Source organism: Cervus canadensis, chromosome 31 (genome assembly GCF_019320065.1).
Source record: "Cervus canadensis isolate Bull #8, Minnesota chromosome 31, ASM1932006v1, whole genome shotgun sequence".
In the NCBI taxonomy this organism is placed as follows: domain Eukaryota; kingdom Metazoa; phylum Chordata; class Mammalia; order Artiodactyla; family Cervidae; genus Cervus; species Cervus canadensis.
Genome location: NC_057416.1, coordinates 1,561,064 through 1,574,413, shown reverse-complemented (window position 1 = coordinate 1,574,413; position 13,350 = coordinate 1,561,064). Strand labels below are relative to the sequence as shown.

The window sequence follows — 13,350 nt, the reverse complement described above, 5'->3', positions numbered from 1 at the left end:
GCAGGGGCCCCCTCCCAGCACGTCCCATGTTCTGGAAGCTTACCTCCCACGCTCAGAACCGCTTCCCCACCAAGGGCCCCTCACTAGGCTCTTGCTACTTGTAACCAAGACAGTTACCAGAGGCTTTATAATTTCTGATCAAAATTCAGCCATAACCTAAAACACCACCGCCACTGTCTGCCTGCTGTTCTGCCGCTGCCAGTGAAGACACCCACCCCCTCGGGACAACCTCACGCGCCCCTCTCCGCCTGGGGCGTCGGGGCATGTGGTGTGTCTCTGAAGACACCCTCTACCACATGAATCAACCCACCTCCTTTCACGACAGTCCCGCCATCCTCCCACCCACCCGCCCACACGCCCGCTTGTCCCCTCCTCCAGGTCACCCCACCCGGAGGTCCTGCCTGTTGCCAGCTGAGCAGGCGAGTCTCACCTGGCCTGGCCTCCACCAGCACCGGCTCCGACGTGTCAGAGGGCCTCCCCACCCCACTGGCGTTCACTGCCCGCACGCGGAACACGTAGGTCTTTCCGTGGTGAAGGTCACACACCTTGAGAGATGAAAGCAGAGTCACACGTGAACTGATAAATGAAAATGACTTCATCCTTCATCACATTTTATTACGAACATGCTTTCTTTTTACAAATATCGTGTTCTTCCTGGTCAACCAGCCACGCAGAGGAAGTCAGGGGATCAGGAGGGGAGACGAGATCCAGGGGCAGGGCCTCGGGTCTGAGCCACCGACCTGACCCTCATCGATAACCAGACCCGTCACCGCTGACCAGGCACCACTGACCCATCACCACTGACTCATCACCGCTGACCTGACCTGTCACTGCTAACCCATCACCACTGACCTGTCCCCAGTGACTAGTGAACTGCAGGAGCTAGAAATAGAAACATTTGGAGAATACACTCTTCAGATGTGTTCACGCCATGCATATGTGTCTGTTTATCAGATAGACGTCCGTCAACAGTCACATGAATTGAGTAAATAAAACACAGAGTTGGGGTGAAAAGACGTAATTCCAGTCATCACTGTGGAAGGCACATCCATGCAGCCAGGCCCATGACGTCTCATCACCATCGGGGGTGGTCGGGTAGCGGGAAGGAGAGGAAACTGGCCCTGTGCAGACGGTCCCCACACGCAGTTGCTGCCCAGGTCCGCAGAGGGCAGGCAGTCCCGAAGCCCCCAGCGACCAGGAGGGGTACTCGGTCACACGTGCTGGCCCCTGGGCACCTCAAACTAGACCCCGACGAAGCCGCTCCCCGGAAGACAGGCCTGAGGGGCCTGCGTCACCTTCAAGTAGCGATGCGGTGTGGTGGCCTCGTTGACAGTGAGCCATTCTCCAGAGTCCTCCTCTTTGTAGTCCACGAAGTAGCCAGTGACGGGGCTGCTGCCCGAGTACACCGGGGGTTTCCAGAGCAGCACCAGGGACGTGTCCCGGACCTCACAGAACGTCAGGTCGTAGGCAGGGCCTGAAAACACACGGATGCCCAAGTCCCCATGCTCGCCCAGGGCATGCAGGCCCATCTCGCAGAGAGAAAGGCGTGCAAGACGGTACCCACCCACCTCTGCCCCGACACCCGAGCATCACAGGACTCACCCGGGGGACCAGGCACCTGCTCCACCACCAGGGGACCCCTCCCGCTGCGACAGCACCACTGGGGTGCAGCTGAATCCCCAGGTCCAGAGGAGCCCTGAGCAGCGAAAGGGGGGGCCAGAGCCCCACCCTGACTAATCACTCTACACCCCCAAAGCCTCAGGGAACTCCCACAGCTTTCTCTTCCACTGAGTTTTCTAAGGGGCAAAAATTAATATCACTAAAACAATTCCCCTCCCTCCCTGCCCAAAAAAGAAGGGAAAAAGCAATATAGTCTGGTCCCAAAATTGAAAATTTTGAGCCTCAGAATTTCTGATATTTTAGGCTTTGACTTTGGGTTTATTGTTTTATGTTGTTTGGTTTTGTTCAAAATGTGAGCATATTAATCATTTCATTAGGGACCCTGATGGACCGGATACCCTGATGGGTCCTGATGGGCTGGATCAGTTTCTCTGGAGATGCCCAGTCCTTGCAAATTTGTGAAAACACACCTGTGCGTGTGGAGCCCTGAGTAAATGCAGATCTTTGACACTGAGGCCTTTCAGAACCAGAGGCCCCAGGCTCCCGGGTGCTCTGGGAGGGGGTCCTGCACAAACGCACAGCCAGTGGCGTCCGACTGCCCCACACTGGTCCCGGCTCCCGCCCCACTCCCGGGAGCTGGCCTCCCCCCACCCCTGGAGCAGGTCTGCCCCGGACCAGCCTCCGGCCGCAGCGTCTCTGACTCGGGGGAGCCGGGCTCATCCTGCAGTGGAGGTGGGTGGCCCCCCACCTCACACGCCCCCTTGTCACTGCCCGGACACAGGGCAGGCCCCCTGCCGCTCAGCCCTGGCCCGCGGGGGCGGTGGTGTCAGACCTGTGAGGGGGACGAGCACCTGCGGGCTGGGGGGGCTGCGCCGCAGAAGGCCCCCTCCCCGGGCAGCCCCGTGTGTGCACGCGCTATCCCGGGGTGCCCAGGAGACGCCCCTCACCTGGCTCCGGCATCGTCCAGGCCTCACACTTGAACAGCTCACTGGGGTCCGATGACTGCCCGATCCCCGCCATGTTGGCGGCAGCAATTTTGAATTCATAGAGCGAGCCTTCGGTCAAGCCCTCCACCTACCCAGAGGATGTCTACATTAGCAGTGAGCCCACAGACACAGAAGACAAACCTCCCTTTCTGTCACCAAAGGGGAAAGGGAGGAGTACGTCAGGAGACTGGGATCAACGTCTGACATACACACCCCTGTGTGTGAGGACCTCCCAGTCAGCACAGGGACTCTGCCACGCGTTCTGTGGCAGAGTGGAAAAGAATAAACACACACACGCACGTGTGAGCGCAGCTGAATCACTGTGCTCTGCACCGGAAGCTGACACAACTGTGTAAATCGGCTCAATTTCTAATCATTAAGCGAAACAAAGCTGCATTGCAACCCACAGTCCATCAGGGGAAGCGGGCATTTCCAGCCGATCGAGGGGCTGGTCAGTGAGTCCAGCCCGCCTGCCACGGGGCCATCCCCACTCTCCCTCTCACACGGTCGCCTTGTGCACTCCATACGCCCTCCCTCGGGGATGACGTGAAGACCCAGCAGGGAAATCAGGACTACAGGACGGACTACAGGATGGCCTACAGAATGACCTACAGGACTACAGGACGACCTACAGGACTACAGGACTACAGGACAAGCCGGTATGGAGATCAGGACTCAGAGGCAAGAGCCACGAGGGGCCAGTGGCAGAGCGGGCTGGGGGCGGGGCACACGGCCACGTCGCCTGGCAACGGTGAGCGACTGTCACCCGGGACCCTGGTGGGCCAATGGCCCCTCGCTTATTTCTCTCCAAGAAACCCTGAGTGGCGGCTCATAAGGAGGTACTCCGGGAGCAAGAGCAGGGCCGAGGGCTCCCCTGAGACCTGACTCTGGGGCTTTCTCACCCTAAGTCCTCGTGGCCCCAGTTCCCTGCACCAGGACACAATGTGCACCTGAGCAAGTGACTCGCTGAGGGGCCTGGGAGACGGGGACGCACAGGCCCAGCAGCGCTGTTCTCCACCGCCTCTGCCCTTCCCGCCCCGAGGACGGAGCCTCCTGCCTCCAGCGCCCCTACCAGCCCACCAGCCCCGGGAAACAGCCCACCACCTTGCATTGCTCCTCCTCCCTGCTTCTCAGAAGAAGGTGCTCCCTAAAAGCCTCAGGTCTCACGCTGAATTGTTTTCACTCATCTTTGCTTCTGCGTCATATTCTCTAACGCCACTGAACTCTGAGACAGCAGATGGCGGACTGCGCCCGCAGGGAGAAGTCGCCAGGCGAGAGGAACTGAACCCGCGGGCACCCACCGTCAGGATCCTCTCTTTGAGCGGCGAGGAGTTGACCTCATGCCAGTTTTTGTGATGAGCCTCCCGCTTGTCGACGTAGTAGCCGATGATGGGGGAGCCGCCGCTGAACTTGGGCACCTTCCAACCCAGGATCATGGAGTGGCCATCACAGTTCAGGAGGGTGATCCCGTAAGGATGGGAAGGGACGGCTGCAGGAAACACAGAGGCAAAGTTGCCTGGGTCCCAGCGCCTCATCCCGAGCCCCCCTCCATGGCCACCTCTCCGCCACGGGCGGCACCCCAGCCCTGTGCCCTCCTCCCTCCTGTCCTGCCTCCCTGCCCCGTTTCTGCTGCTTCTTTTAAAGAGAATGGTTTTATAAAGGGCTTCCAAGTGGAAACTTGTGGTAAAGAACCCACTGTCCATGCAGGAGGCTTAAGAAATATGGGTAAGAGCCTCTCATACATGTTCATTGGAATCTCTAAACACACCTTCAATACATACACAGGTCTTCCAATATTTCAATAATACAAGGCCAAGAATTATTTCAGTCTGGCCTGGACATGTGAAGTCCAGACTCTCCCTGGTCCTCTAAGGAAAAGATTGAGAGAGTAGCTTTCTCGTTAAGCCTGTGAAGGACTGCTAAGCCTCCCGTGGCCAGCGATGACCAGTTCCCTTAGGCCAGTGAGTCTTAACTTCCTACATGGTTACAGAAACTTCAGACTAGTTCATTTCCCTTTTGACCACCGTGTTTGGAAACGGACCATCTTTTCCCACCAGGTTGGCAAGGATGTCGCTGCCTCTGCTTGACTCTGAAGACCCCGTGGCACCCCCTCCACTGATACCCAAACAGCCCCCCACTGATACCCAAACACCCAAACACTGATACCCGAACACTGTGCCCAGGAATGAGTTACCCCTATTATGGGACTAAAACACAAATGACTGCTTTTCCTTTAGTAGGAATGACTTGAAGAGGCAAGTGGTAATGTTTGAAAGTCCCTCCTGAGAAAAACTGATAGACTAAGACAATGACCATAAAATAAAAGGAGCATTAATGTTTCACTATATTGCCCACCTAAGTATTATCAGATTTGACATTCCTTGGAAATTCCAGTAAGGTTATTTACTGTTAGAAGAGAGATCATAATTTCTGAAGATGCTTTTAGATTTAGATGGAAACAGAAATAAAGAGCAAAATGTGTCTCTCTGAAGTAAAAATAATATCAATACTCTGATTCAAAATGTGTATAAGAGATGATCTTATTTCAAAATGTTCATGGGTACTTTTAAGCCTTGAGTTCCACTTTATATGAAATAATTATAAACAATTATAAAACGCAGAGCTGCACAGATCAAGTTTCCTAGGGCACAACGCTACAAGCTAAGACCCAAATTGTTCAATGTGATCAATATAATAATTTCTAAAGATCACCATGTATGAACAAAGCCACAAAGTTACATAAACATTTGAAATTTTCTGGAATGAGTAAGTTCCTTGAACTAAGAATAGCTGAAAAGGCCACTGATGTTCTATTTTAGCATCTTATTTTGAAAAGAAACAGTCACACCAGACAGCATGCATTTTAATGTGGGCATGTGTGCTTGGAAACCAATGTGGCCTCTAATAATATTTCCTATTTTTAATGCATATTAGCATTTCCCCCCTCACACTGGCATTTGCAAGACAAGTAGCCAATTGATGAGAGGGTTCCATGTAACTGCATGTTCTCTGTTCAACAATTCACATCCACTCTTCCCCTCTGGTAATGTTCCAAACGGCATCATAAAAGTTGATTGCTGCAGAAGTTAAGACGTAAGTTAATTCCTGGAGAACCAGGAGCTGGCGCAGAGCTGCCCGAGAAGGACTCACTGAGGGCGGCCTGGACTTTGATGACGTCCGACTCCTGCGAGTTCTCACTCACGCCGACAGCATTAACAGCCTTAACGCGGAAGATGTACTGCTCACCAGTGGTGAGGCCATGCACCACGAACCTGGAAAACACCAATCAGGGGCGTGACGACCAGGGCCAGCCCTGTTCCCTTCTGCAACACACAAAGAAATCGCCTTGAACACACCAGAAACATAGTCACTGGGACTGAGAGGAAGTTTACTCTTTTGAGTGTCTCAGGAACGCCTAACATCCATCCATTCTCATCTGCAGTTGTAGTTCATTAGTTCCCGTGACCACTGGTGGGTCCCAGATTGAGGGCTGGAGGAAGCTGGACTCTGACGGGGGCCCAGAGTGGATGCCTGCAGCCTGGATGCCTCAGTGTCCCCCCAGCCCGAGCCGAGGGCCCTGGTCCCAGGATGGGCCTCTCCCGCCCCACTTGGGGGCGGGGGTGGGGGGCGGGTGGCCGCACCTGTTGTAGCCGATGGGCTTGTGGTTGCAGGGCTCCCAGACGTTGGAGCCGGCCACGCAGCAGTCCACGTAGTAGCCCAGCAGATCTTCCTCGTGCTTCGGCCGGTCCCACTGCACCACCACCGAGGTTCTGGTGTTCCGGGACGCGAGGACGCGGCCAGGAGCCGAGGGTACCGCTGCAGAGACAGGCGTGCAGGCCCAGCGGCATCAGAGTCTGGGAGCCACGCCGGAGGCCCACAGCCCCCTCGTCTGCAGGGCCGGGGGCTTCGGTGAGGTTTGGACAACGAGGACAGTGCAGGGAAGGGGGCCCAGGAGGCGCCGGGCAGTCCTCACGCTCTGTCCCGAAGTGCCAGCCTGGCTCCCCAAGAAAGAATCCCCATCACAGGCTCCCGCCCCCACCGGCCCTGGTCCAGACCCTCCAGGGTGCTCCTCCACTGACTCATGCGCTTTCTTAACTGGGGTGTAACGTTAGCCATTTAAGAAAACCAGGACACATTTCCAGCAGATTGGAGAGACTCAGCAAGGGCTCAAATCAAACAATGATGCAACCCTGGACCTCTCCCCTGGAGCAAGTCAGAATCCCTCTAACCCAGACGTGACATCTTCAGAGACAGAACTTCAAGCCACAGGGACAAGAACCTTGGTGCATGTAGGGTTGTGTTGTTGTTTTAAGTAGCCACTGCTTTAAAATATTTCTAACCCATCTATTGGCTCCATAAAAAGAAGATGGAACTTGGGAGAAATGTTGACCAAATCAAGGCAGAGAGATCGTCAACTCGTGTACAATGGAATTTTAAGACAACTTGAATTTTAACCCACAGGTGACATTAATGTCTTTGTCAACATTCGCTGTCCTGTGTGACGTTGCCCAGGGCCCGTCTCGCACACGGGTCACGTGCAGGGACTACTCACCAATGGTGTCCTGGGCCTGGATGGGGGCAGTGATTTCCGACGGGTCGCTCAGGCCGTGCTTGTTTGCCGACAACACTCGGAACACGTACGGCTTCCCCTCGGCGAGGTCGAAGACGGCGTACCTGGGGGACCTCACGGCCATCTGGGCATTCACCCGCTGCCAGCTGCCGCTCCCCACCATGGACTGAGAAGACAAGGGCCGCGCTGGGGGCCACGCTCCCCGAACCCACATCCCAGGGGGTGCTCGGCTCTGGCTCCCAGAGTACAGGGCGGGAGACCACAGCCAACGGCTCCTCGGAGTCCATCAACACCCCTGCTCTGAACTTCAGGAAAAGGAAGCCAATTTGGAGAAGAGGGTGAGAAACTGCCCAAAGCTGGATATGTTACCAATGAAAATTTTTATGTGAAAGCCAATGAATGATGGAAAACTTCAGGAAATCAATACACAGGCTGCAGCTCTAGGCAAGGTAAAGTGAACTGTAAACAGAGCTAATTGAGGAGCAGATGCAGAAAATTCCATCACAACTTCTCACATGTAAGTTTAAAATTTTCACTGTTTCCCAACTACTATAGTAGTCACAAAGTGACACCTCCCTAAATAACGCAAAATGACACATATGTATTACATGTAGCCACTTCAGTCACTGTATAAAGACCTTCACTGGGGTGAGAGAAAGTGTATCATTTTGTTAAATGTAATACAGCATGCCAACCATATCTACAATATGTGTGCATGTATGTGCTAAGTCACTTCAGTAGCATCTGGCTCTCTGTCACCCCATGGATTGTAGCCCACCAGGCTCCTCTGTCCATGGGATTCTCCAGGCAAGAATACTGCAGTGGGTTGCCATGCCCTCCTTCAGAGGATCTTCCTGACCCAGGAATTGAACCCGAGTCTCTTATGTCTCCTGCACTGGCAGGCAAATTCCACTAGTGCCACCTGAGAAGTCCATATCTATGGGCTCGATATATCAAGATACAAATACCCACAGAGAAAAGGACTAAACATGTGCCATGTTAATAATGACTATTTTACATGATCAAATTATTGGTGATTTTCATTTTGTCCTATATACCATCTATGTATTTTCCAAATTTTTTATAATGTTTTTAATTTTTATCACTGATAATTACTTTTTTTCATTTATTTTTATTAGTTGGAGGCTAATTACTTTACAATATTGTAGTGGTTTTTGTCATACATTGACATGAATCAGCCATGGATTTACATGTGTTCCCCATCCTGATCCCCCCTTCCACCTCCTTCTCCATCCCATCCCTCTGGGTCTTCCCAGTGCACCAGCCCCGAGCAGCACTTGTCTCATGCATCCAACCCGGGCTAGTGATCTGTTTCACCCTTGATAATATACATCTTTCAATGCTGTTCTCTCAAAACATCCCACCCTCGCCTTCTCCCACAGAGTCCAAAAGTCTGTTCTGTACATCTGTGTCTCTTTTTCTGTTTTGTATATAGGGTTATCATTACCATCTTTTTAAATTCCATATATATGCGTTAGTATACTGTATTGGTCTTTATCTTTCTGGCTTACTTCACTCTGTATGATGGGCTCCAGTTTCATCCATCTCATTAGAACTGATTCAAATGAATTCTTTTTAATGGCTGAGTAATATTCCATTGTGTATATATACCATAGCTTCCTTATCCATTCGTCTGCTGATGGGCATCTAGGTTGCTTCCATGTCCTGGCTATTATAAATAGTGCTGCGATGAATGATAATTATTTTAAAAACCAGGAGTGCATACCTAATGTAACTTTCCACCCCTCTGGAGATGTGCCTTCCTTTCCAAAAAGAACATTATATGACACATAAACTATATTTCAGTTTAATATAATTAAAAATGTTTTAAGATTTTTAATTGAAAAATTAAAACTTGACCTTTCCAGCTCTGGATAAGTAGATAAGAAAATATCCCTGAAGAGGGGGAGAGAAAACAGGTTTCCTCCTCTGCCAGCCCTTCCTCTGGGGTTTTCATGAGGCAAGAACTAGAAGTTAGACTCAGAAGAAAGAGGTTAACACGACTCTGCAACACAGGAAAGTCTTGCAGATACGCGGGGAAAGCTGAGGGTCGTCACACCTTCTGGAGCCTGAAAACTGTTCATATTCACTCTGCTTTACTTCACCTTGTCGTATTTCACGTCATCACTGGGTGAGACGTGTGCTCATGTAAGTGTTACAGACTCTACGTGTATGTTATGTGTACTGGATTGTATGTTATATTGTAACATAAAATCAGTATCATGAAACCACGGTTACAGGGTTCACGTGGCTACATGGGTTTTTTCAACAGCCCACGACCCAGTCACAGGTCAGTGATCTGCACGAGCGGGTCACAACCTGCATTTTAGCACGATCGGCCAACCAAAGCAGGAGGGAGGGCACGTGGCGTGCAGTGAGGACATGTGCTTGGAGTTTAGGTGGGGGTATACATTTACTGTGTACGCACTCTTTCTTTGTGTGCGTCCAGACCTAAAAGCAGCGAGTCTGTGTAATCGTTCACCACTGAAGTGTGAGCTGCTCAGCGCGATCGCCGCCACCGAGTAGTTACTCGGCTTATGAGCAAGCTGAGAGCAGGGCCGCTGTCCCCCATGTCCCGGATCCTCAGAACCGGGGCCTAGGATGCTCCAGCAGGAAGCACACTGCAGGCTCCCCCGGCACAGGCCCTCGTGTGTGGGGGACCCGGGGGGCCGACTGGCCCGCACGAAGGCCGCACAGCCTGAGCCCACCATGTTCCCGAGGCCACGTCCACCGCAGCACTGCTCAGGCATTGCCGGGTCAGCCGCTGCCTACAGCTTCACGATGGAAAACCGCGTGGAGTCTCTGAGATGATTGATCCAAAAGCCACCCACCCTGAGAACACACGACCCAGAGCCTGGGCAGACCCAACAGACTCGCTGCTCCTGGAAACCCGGCCGGCGCGTACCTTCTCAATGAAGTACATCAGCGGCTCCTTGCCCCGGGGCTCAGGGGGGTCCCAGCTGAGGACCACGTATGTCCTGCTGGTTTCCGAGGCGTGCACGTTGGTGGGAGGTCCCGGGATCTGGACTTCGCCTGGAGGAGGAGGCAACACCGTGAGTGCTGGCCGAAGCCGGTCCCCCACTTCCCCGGCCCATCCTGGAGCAGGTCCCTCCGCTGCTTCACAGGCCCTGAAGGACTCAAGTGTCAGTGTCAGCCTTTGCTCCACTTCTATTTTGGGAAAGTCAGTAAATGGCAAGAACTGTTTCTCCAGAGCCAAAGTATAATGAACGGGTGATCATCCAAGTACTTTTGTTCCCAGTATAAGCCAGTTCGTAAGAACAGAATCTAATCCAAAGCTCATCCAGAATTTCAGCTGGACGCGGGAGGGGGAGAGTTCACCCAGAAGAAACAGGGCTTGCGTGTGTGCTAAGTCGCTCAGTCAAGTCCAACTCTTTCCAACCCATGGACTGTAGCCCACCAGGTTCCTCCGTCCATGGGATTCTCCAGGCAAGAATACCGGGGTGGGTTGCCATGCCCTCCTCCAGGGGATCTCCCCAACCCAGAGATCAAACCTATGTCTCTTATGTCTCCTGCATTGGCAGGCAGGTTCTTTACCACTAGCACCACCTGAGGAGCCTAAGAAATAGGGCATTTAACCAGACATGCAGCTCTAACTGGGTGGGGAGTCTGTGCAGAGAAGGTATGAGCAACCGTGCCCTGCAGCAGGGAGGGTAGCCCTCTCTGCTGTCTTCCTTGCACGACGCCCTCAAAGCACTGAGACTATGCATTAACTAGTGAAGCACGTGGTTTGCCCCCACCTCCCCGGGTAGGTCTGGCCCACAACACAGGCACTGCCTTCCAGGTCTGTATACTTGACATTCCCACGTGACATCCGTTAGCAAGCAGCCATAACAGAACATTGCATCAGAGCAGCCCGCTTCCTCTGTTCTGCCACATGTCTCTCTCTAATAAAACGTTAGGTGTCGGCGGTGTTATGTTTGGACATGAGAACTTCTCGTAAGGAGTGGAGGTTCTCCAGACACACAGTCCCAGTCATTGCGATACAAAATATTACGAGCTTCTGATTAGATTAGCACATGATTTAAAAGGTTCAGACATCCCCGGGGACATCTCGGAGCCCTCCTCAGTATCCAGTTGCTCCCTCCAGACTCTGCTGCCGGTGAGGAGTTGCCCGGCTGCATGGAAACAGCACACACAGGCCTGGGTTTGTTTCATCAAGAGCCCTGAGACCGAGCTCTTCACATTTTACAGGCCGCAGGGGCGCCGAGGCACAGCCTGGTCTTACCTGGCAACATCTGGCAAGTGGGTTGGATTTCAGATGGAGCCAGAGTGTGTCCAGAAAGATGTCGAGTGTGCAGGCAGAGCAGGGCCCCCAGGGCCCACCTGCCGCATCTGCACCCAGAGAGAGCCAGAGATAGGGCTTGGATCACCCGAACCCGGCAACGCAGCCGCGCTTCCAAAACTGAGTCCCGGCTCGTCTCAGAGGCACTGGACAACACAGGGACAAACTGCAGGACGGACAGAAGCCACGCAGATGATGCCGCAGTGGGAGCATGGGAGACAGTGCAGACTGGCCTCTCCCGCACGGTCAGACCTGGGGGCCTCGGTGCGTTTAGACTTGCATGTAACGTCTAGGCGCAGAGGAAAGTGGAGTGACAAGCACTCGATCTGATCCCAGACAAGAGGGAAGAAGCCTCCCTGTCAGCAGGGAATCCCTGATCAGGGATTCCTCCCTGTCATCCAGACGCCTGGCACCAGCCTGAGCCCCTGAGACCAGCAGGTGCCCCCAGCCCGGGCAGAGGAGGATGGGTCTCTACATGGTCCCGCAAGCCAAGGGGGGACCACGGGCAGAAGCTGAGGTCTGTTACTGACCCTCCGACCATGGAGAGGCGCCTCAGAGAGAGAGAAGCAGATGAAGGCAAAAAAGAAGAGGATGTGCTCGCGGTGATGATGGTGGTAAGCACGGCCCACAGCCCCGCCTCAGCACCACGGCCTGTTCGGGGGCTGTTCTGAGGAGCCACGTGAGCACCGGTGAAAGCAGACACGCAACATGCAAAGGCGGCCCAGGAAGGGACGCAGGAAAACGCAGCGCCTTCCTGGGATCACACAGCCCGCCAGGGGCCCAGCCTGGGTCTCCTGACTCCAACTCTGGCTTTCTGTTCTGTAGTCCCAAGGAAGCCCCAGCCTCCACAGCCAGCCCAGGAGACTCTCAGCTAAGTCAGTGAAACATAAAGTTTACTTGGAAGTCTTAGAACACCCAAGAAGACAGGATTCAGGAATGAACGACTGTAAATGAGTCTGCAGCATTCAGAGCAAAGGATGAGCTCAGTGTGTTGGCTACAGATGACCTGGTCCAGGACAGTGGACCAGGTCCAGGACATTTAGCAGAACAGAAGCCATCTCATTATTTCTGCATGAGCCTCTTATCGTCTTTCTAAGAATGAAGTATCTATTCTTCCAGGGAACCACTCAAGAAAGGTTGCAAAAGCTAGATGATATTAAGAGAAGAGCACAGATATTAATTTAAATGTTTGCAGGAAGATACTAACCAACATTAAAATGATTAGAAAAAAATTAGCAAAATATAAAAAATACCCTGAACTAACAGAAAAGCATTTTGTTAGCCAACAAAAATAACATTTCTTTTTCATTAAAACAAATGGCATTTGCCAGCACTTTTCTAGTTAAAGCAATGCCAAGAAAGTTCAGCTTAGATGAAGAAAAGAGATACAGGTAGAAAAGGAAGAAGTTCCTCATAGCCCATTTTGAACCCAGAAATGGTTTCCTTGAAAACATTGTGGCGTTTTTCTCGCTAAAGACTTTTATAGATTGGAAGAGGTATCCGTTGTTTAAAACGAGAAAGGTAAGCAAGTGAACTCTCCAATCCCTGTGTGAGTGCACAGGTCTTTGTTTCACACCTGGTTTGTTCTAGACCATGGACATGCCTGTGCCCCACACGCAAAGCCTCACATAACAACTGAGGCCCGCGAGGCTGACTCCAGGCTGTATCAACACCCGACTCCAGCGACTCTGAGGGTCTGAGCCTCAGCCCTTCATAACCAGCTGGTGTGAAACCCTGCCTTCTTACAAGGAAACAGGAGGCAAAACACGAAAGGTGTTTTCTGTGACTTTAGAAGACCTAGAAAGAAGACCTACTGTGTCTGTAAGACACACTCCCATGGAATCAGTTGG

At 52.7% G+C, this 13,350-nt stretch overlaps 1 protein-coding gene across 1 annotated transcript in view; it reads right to left on the bottom strand.

The window, feature by feature from the left end:
- Positions 1–13,350, bottom strand: part of MYOM2 (myomesin 2) — a 60,516-nt gene that overhangs the window by 20,199 nt on the left and 26,967 nt on the right. The window contains exons 14-21 of the mRNA XM_043454301.1: positions 10,103–10,230; positions 7,159–7,342; positions 6,248–6,422; positions 5,757–5,878; positions 3,908–4,095; positions 2,568–2,694; positions 1,296–1,474; positions 431–545 (exon numbers count right to left, since the gene is read on the bottom strand). Of these exons, the coding sequence (XP_043310236.1) occupies positions 431–545; positions 1,296–1,474; positions 2,568–2,694; positions 3,908–4,095; positions 5,757–5,878; positions 6,248–6,422; positions 7,159–7,342; positions 10,103–10,230 (1,218 nt within the window). The remainder of the gene's footprint in view (positions 1–430; positions 546–1,295; positions 1,475–2,567; positions 2,695–3,907; positions 4,096–5,756; positions 5,879–6,247; positions 6,423–7,158; positions 7,343–10,102; positions 10,231–13,350) is intronic.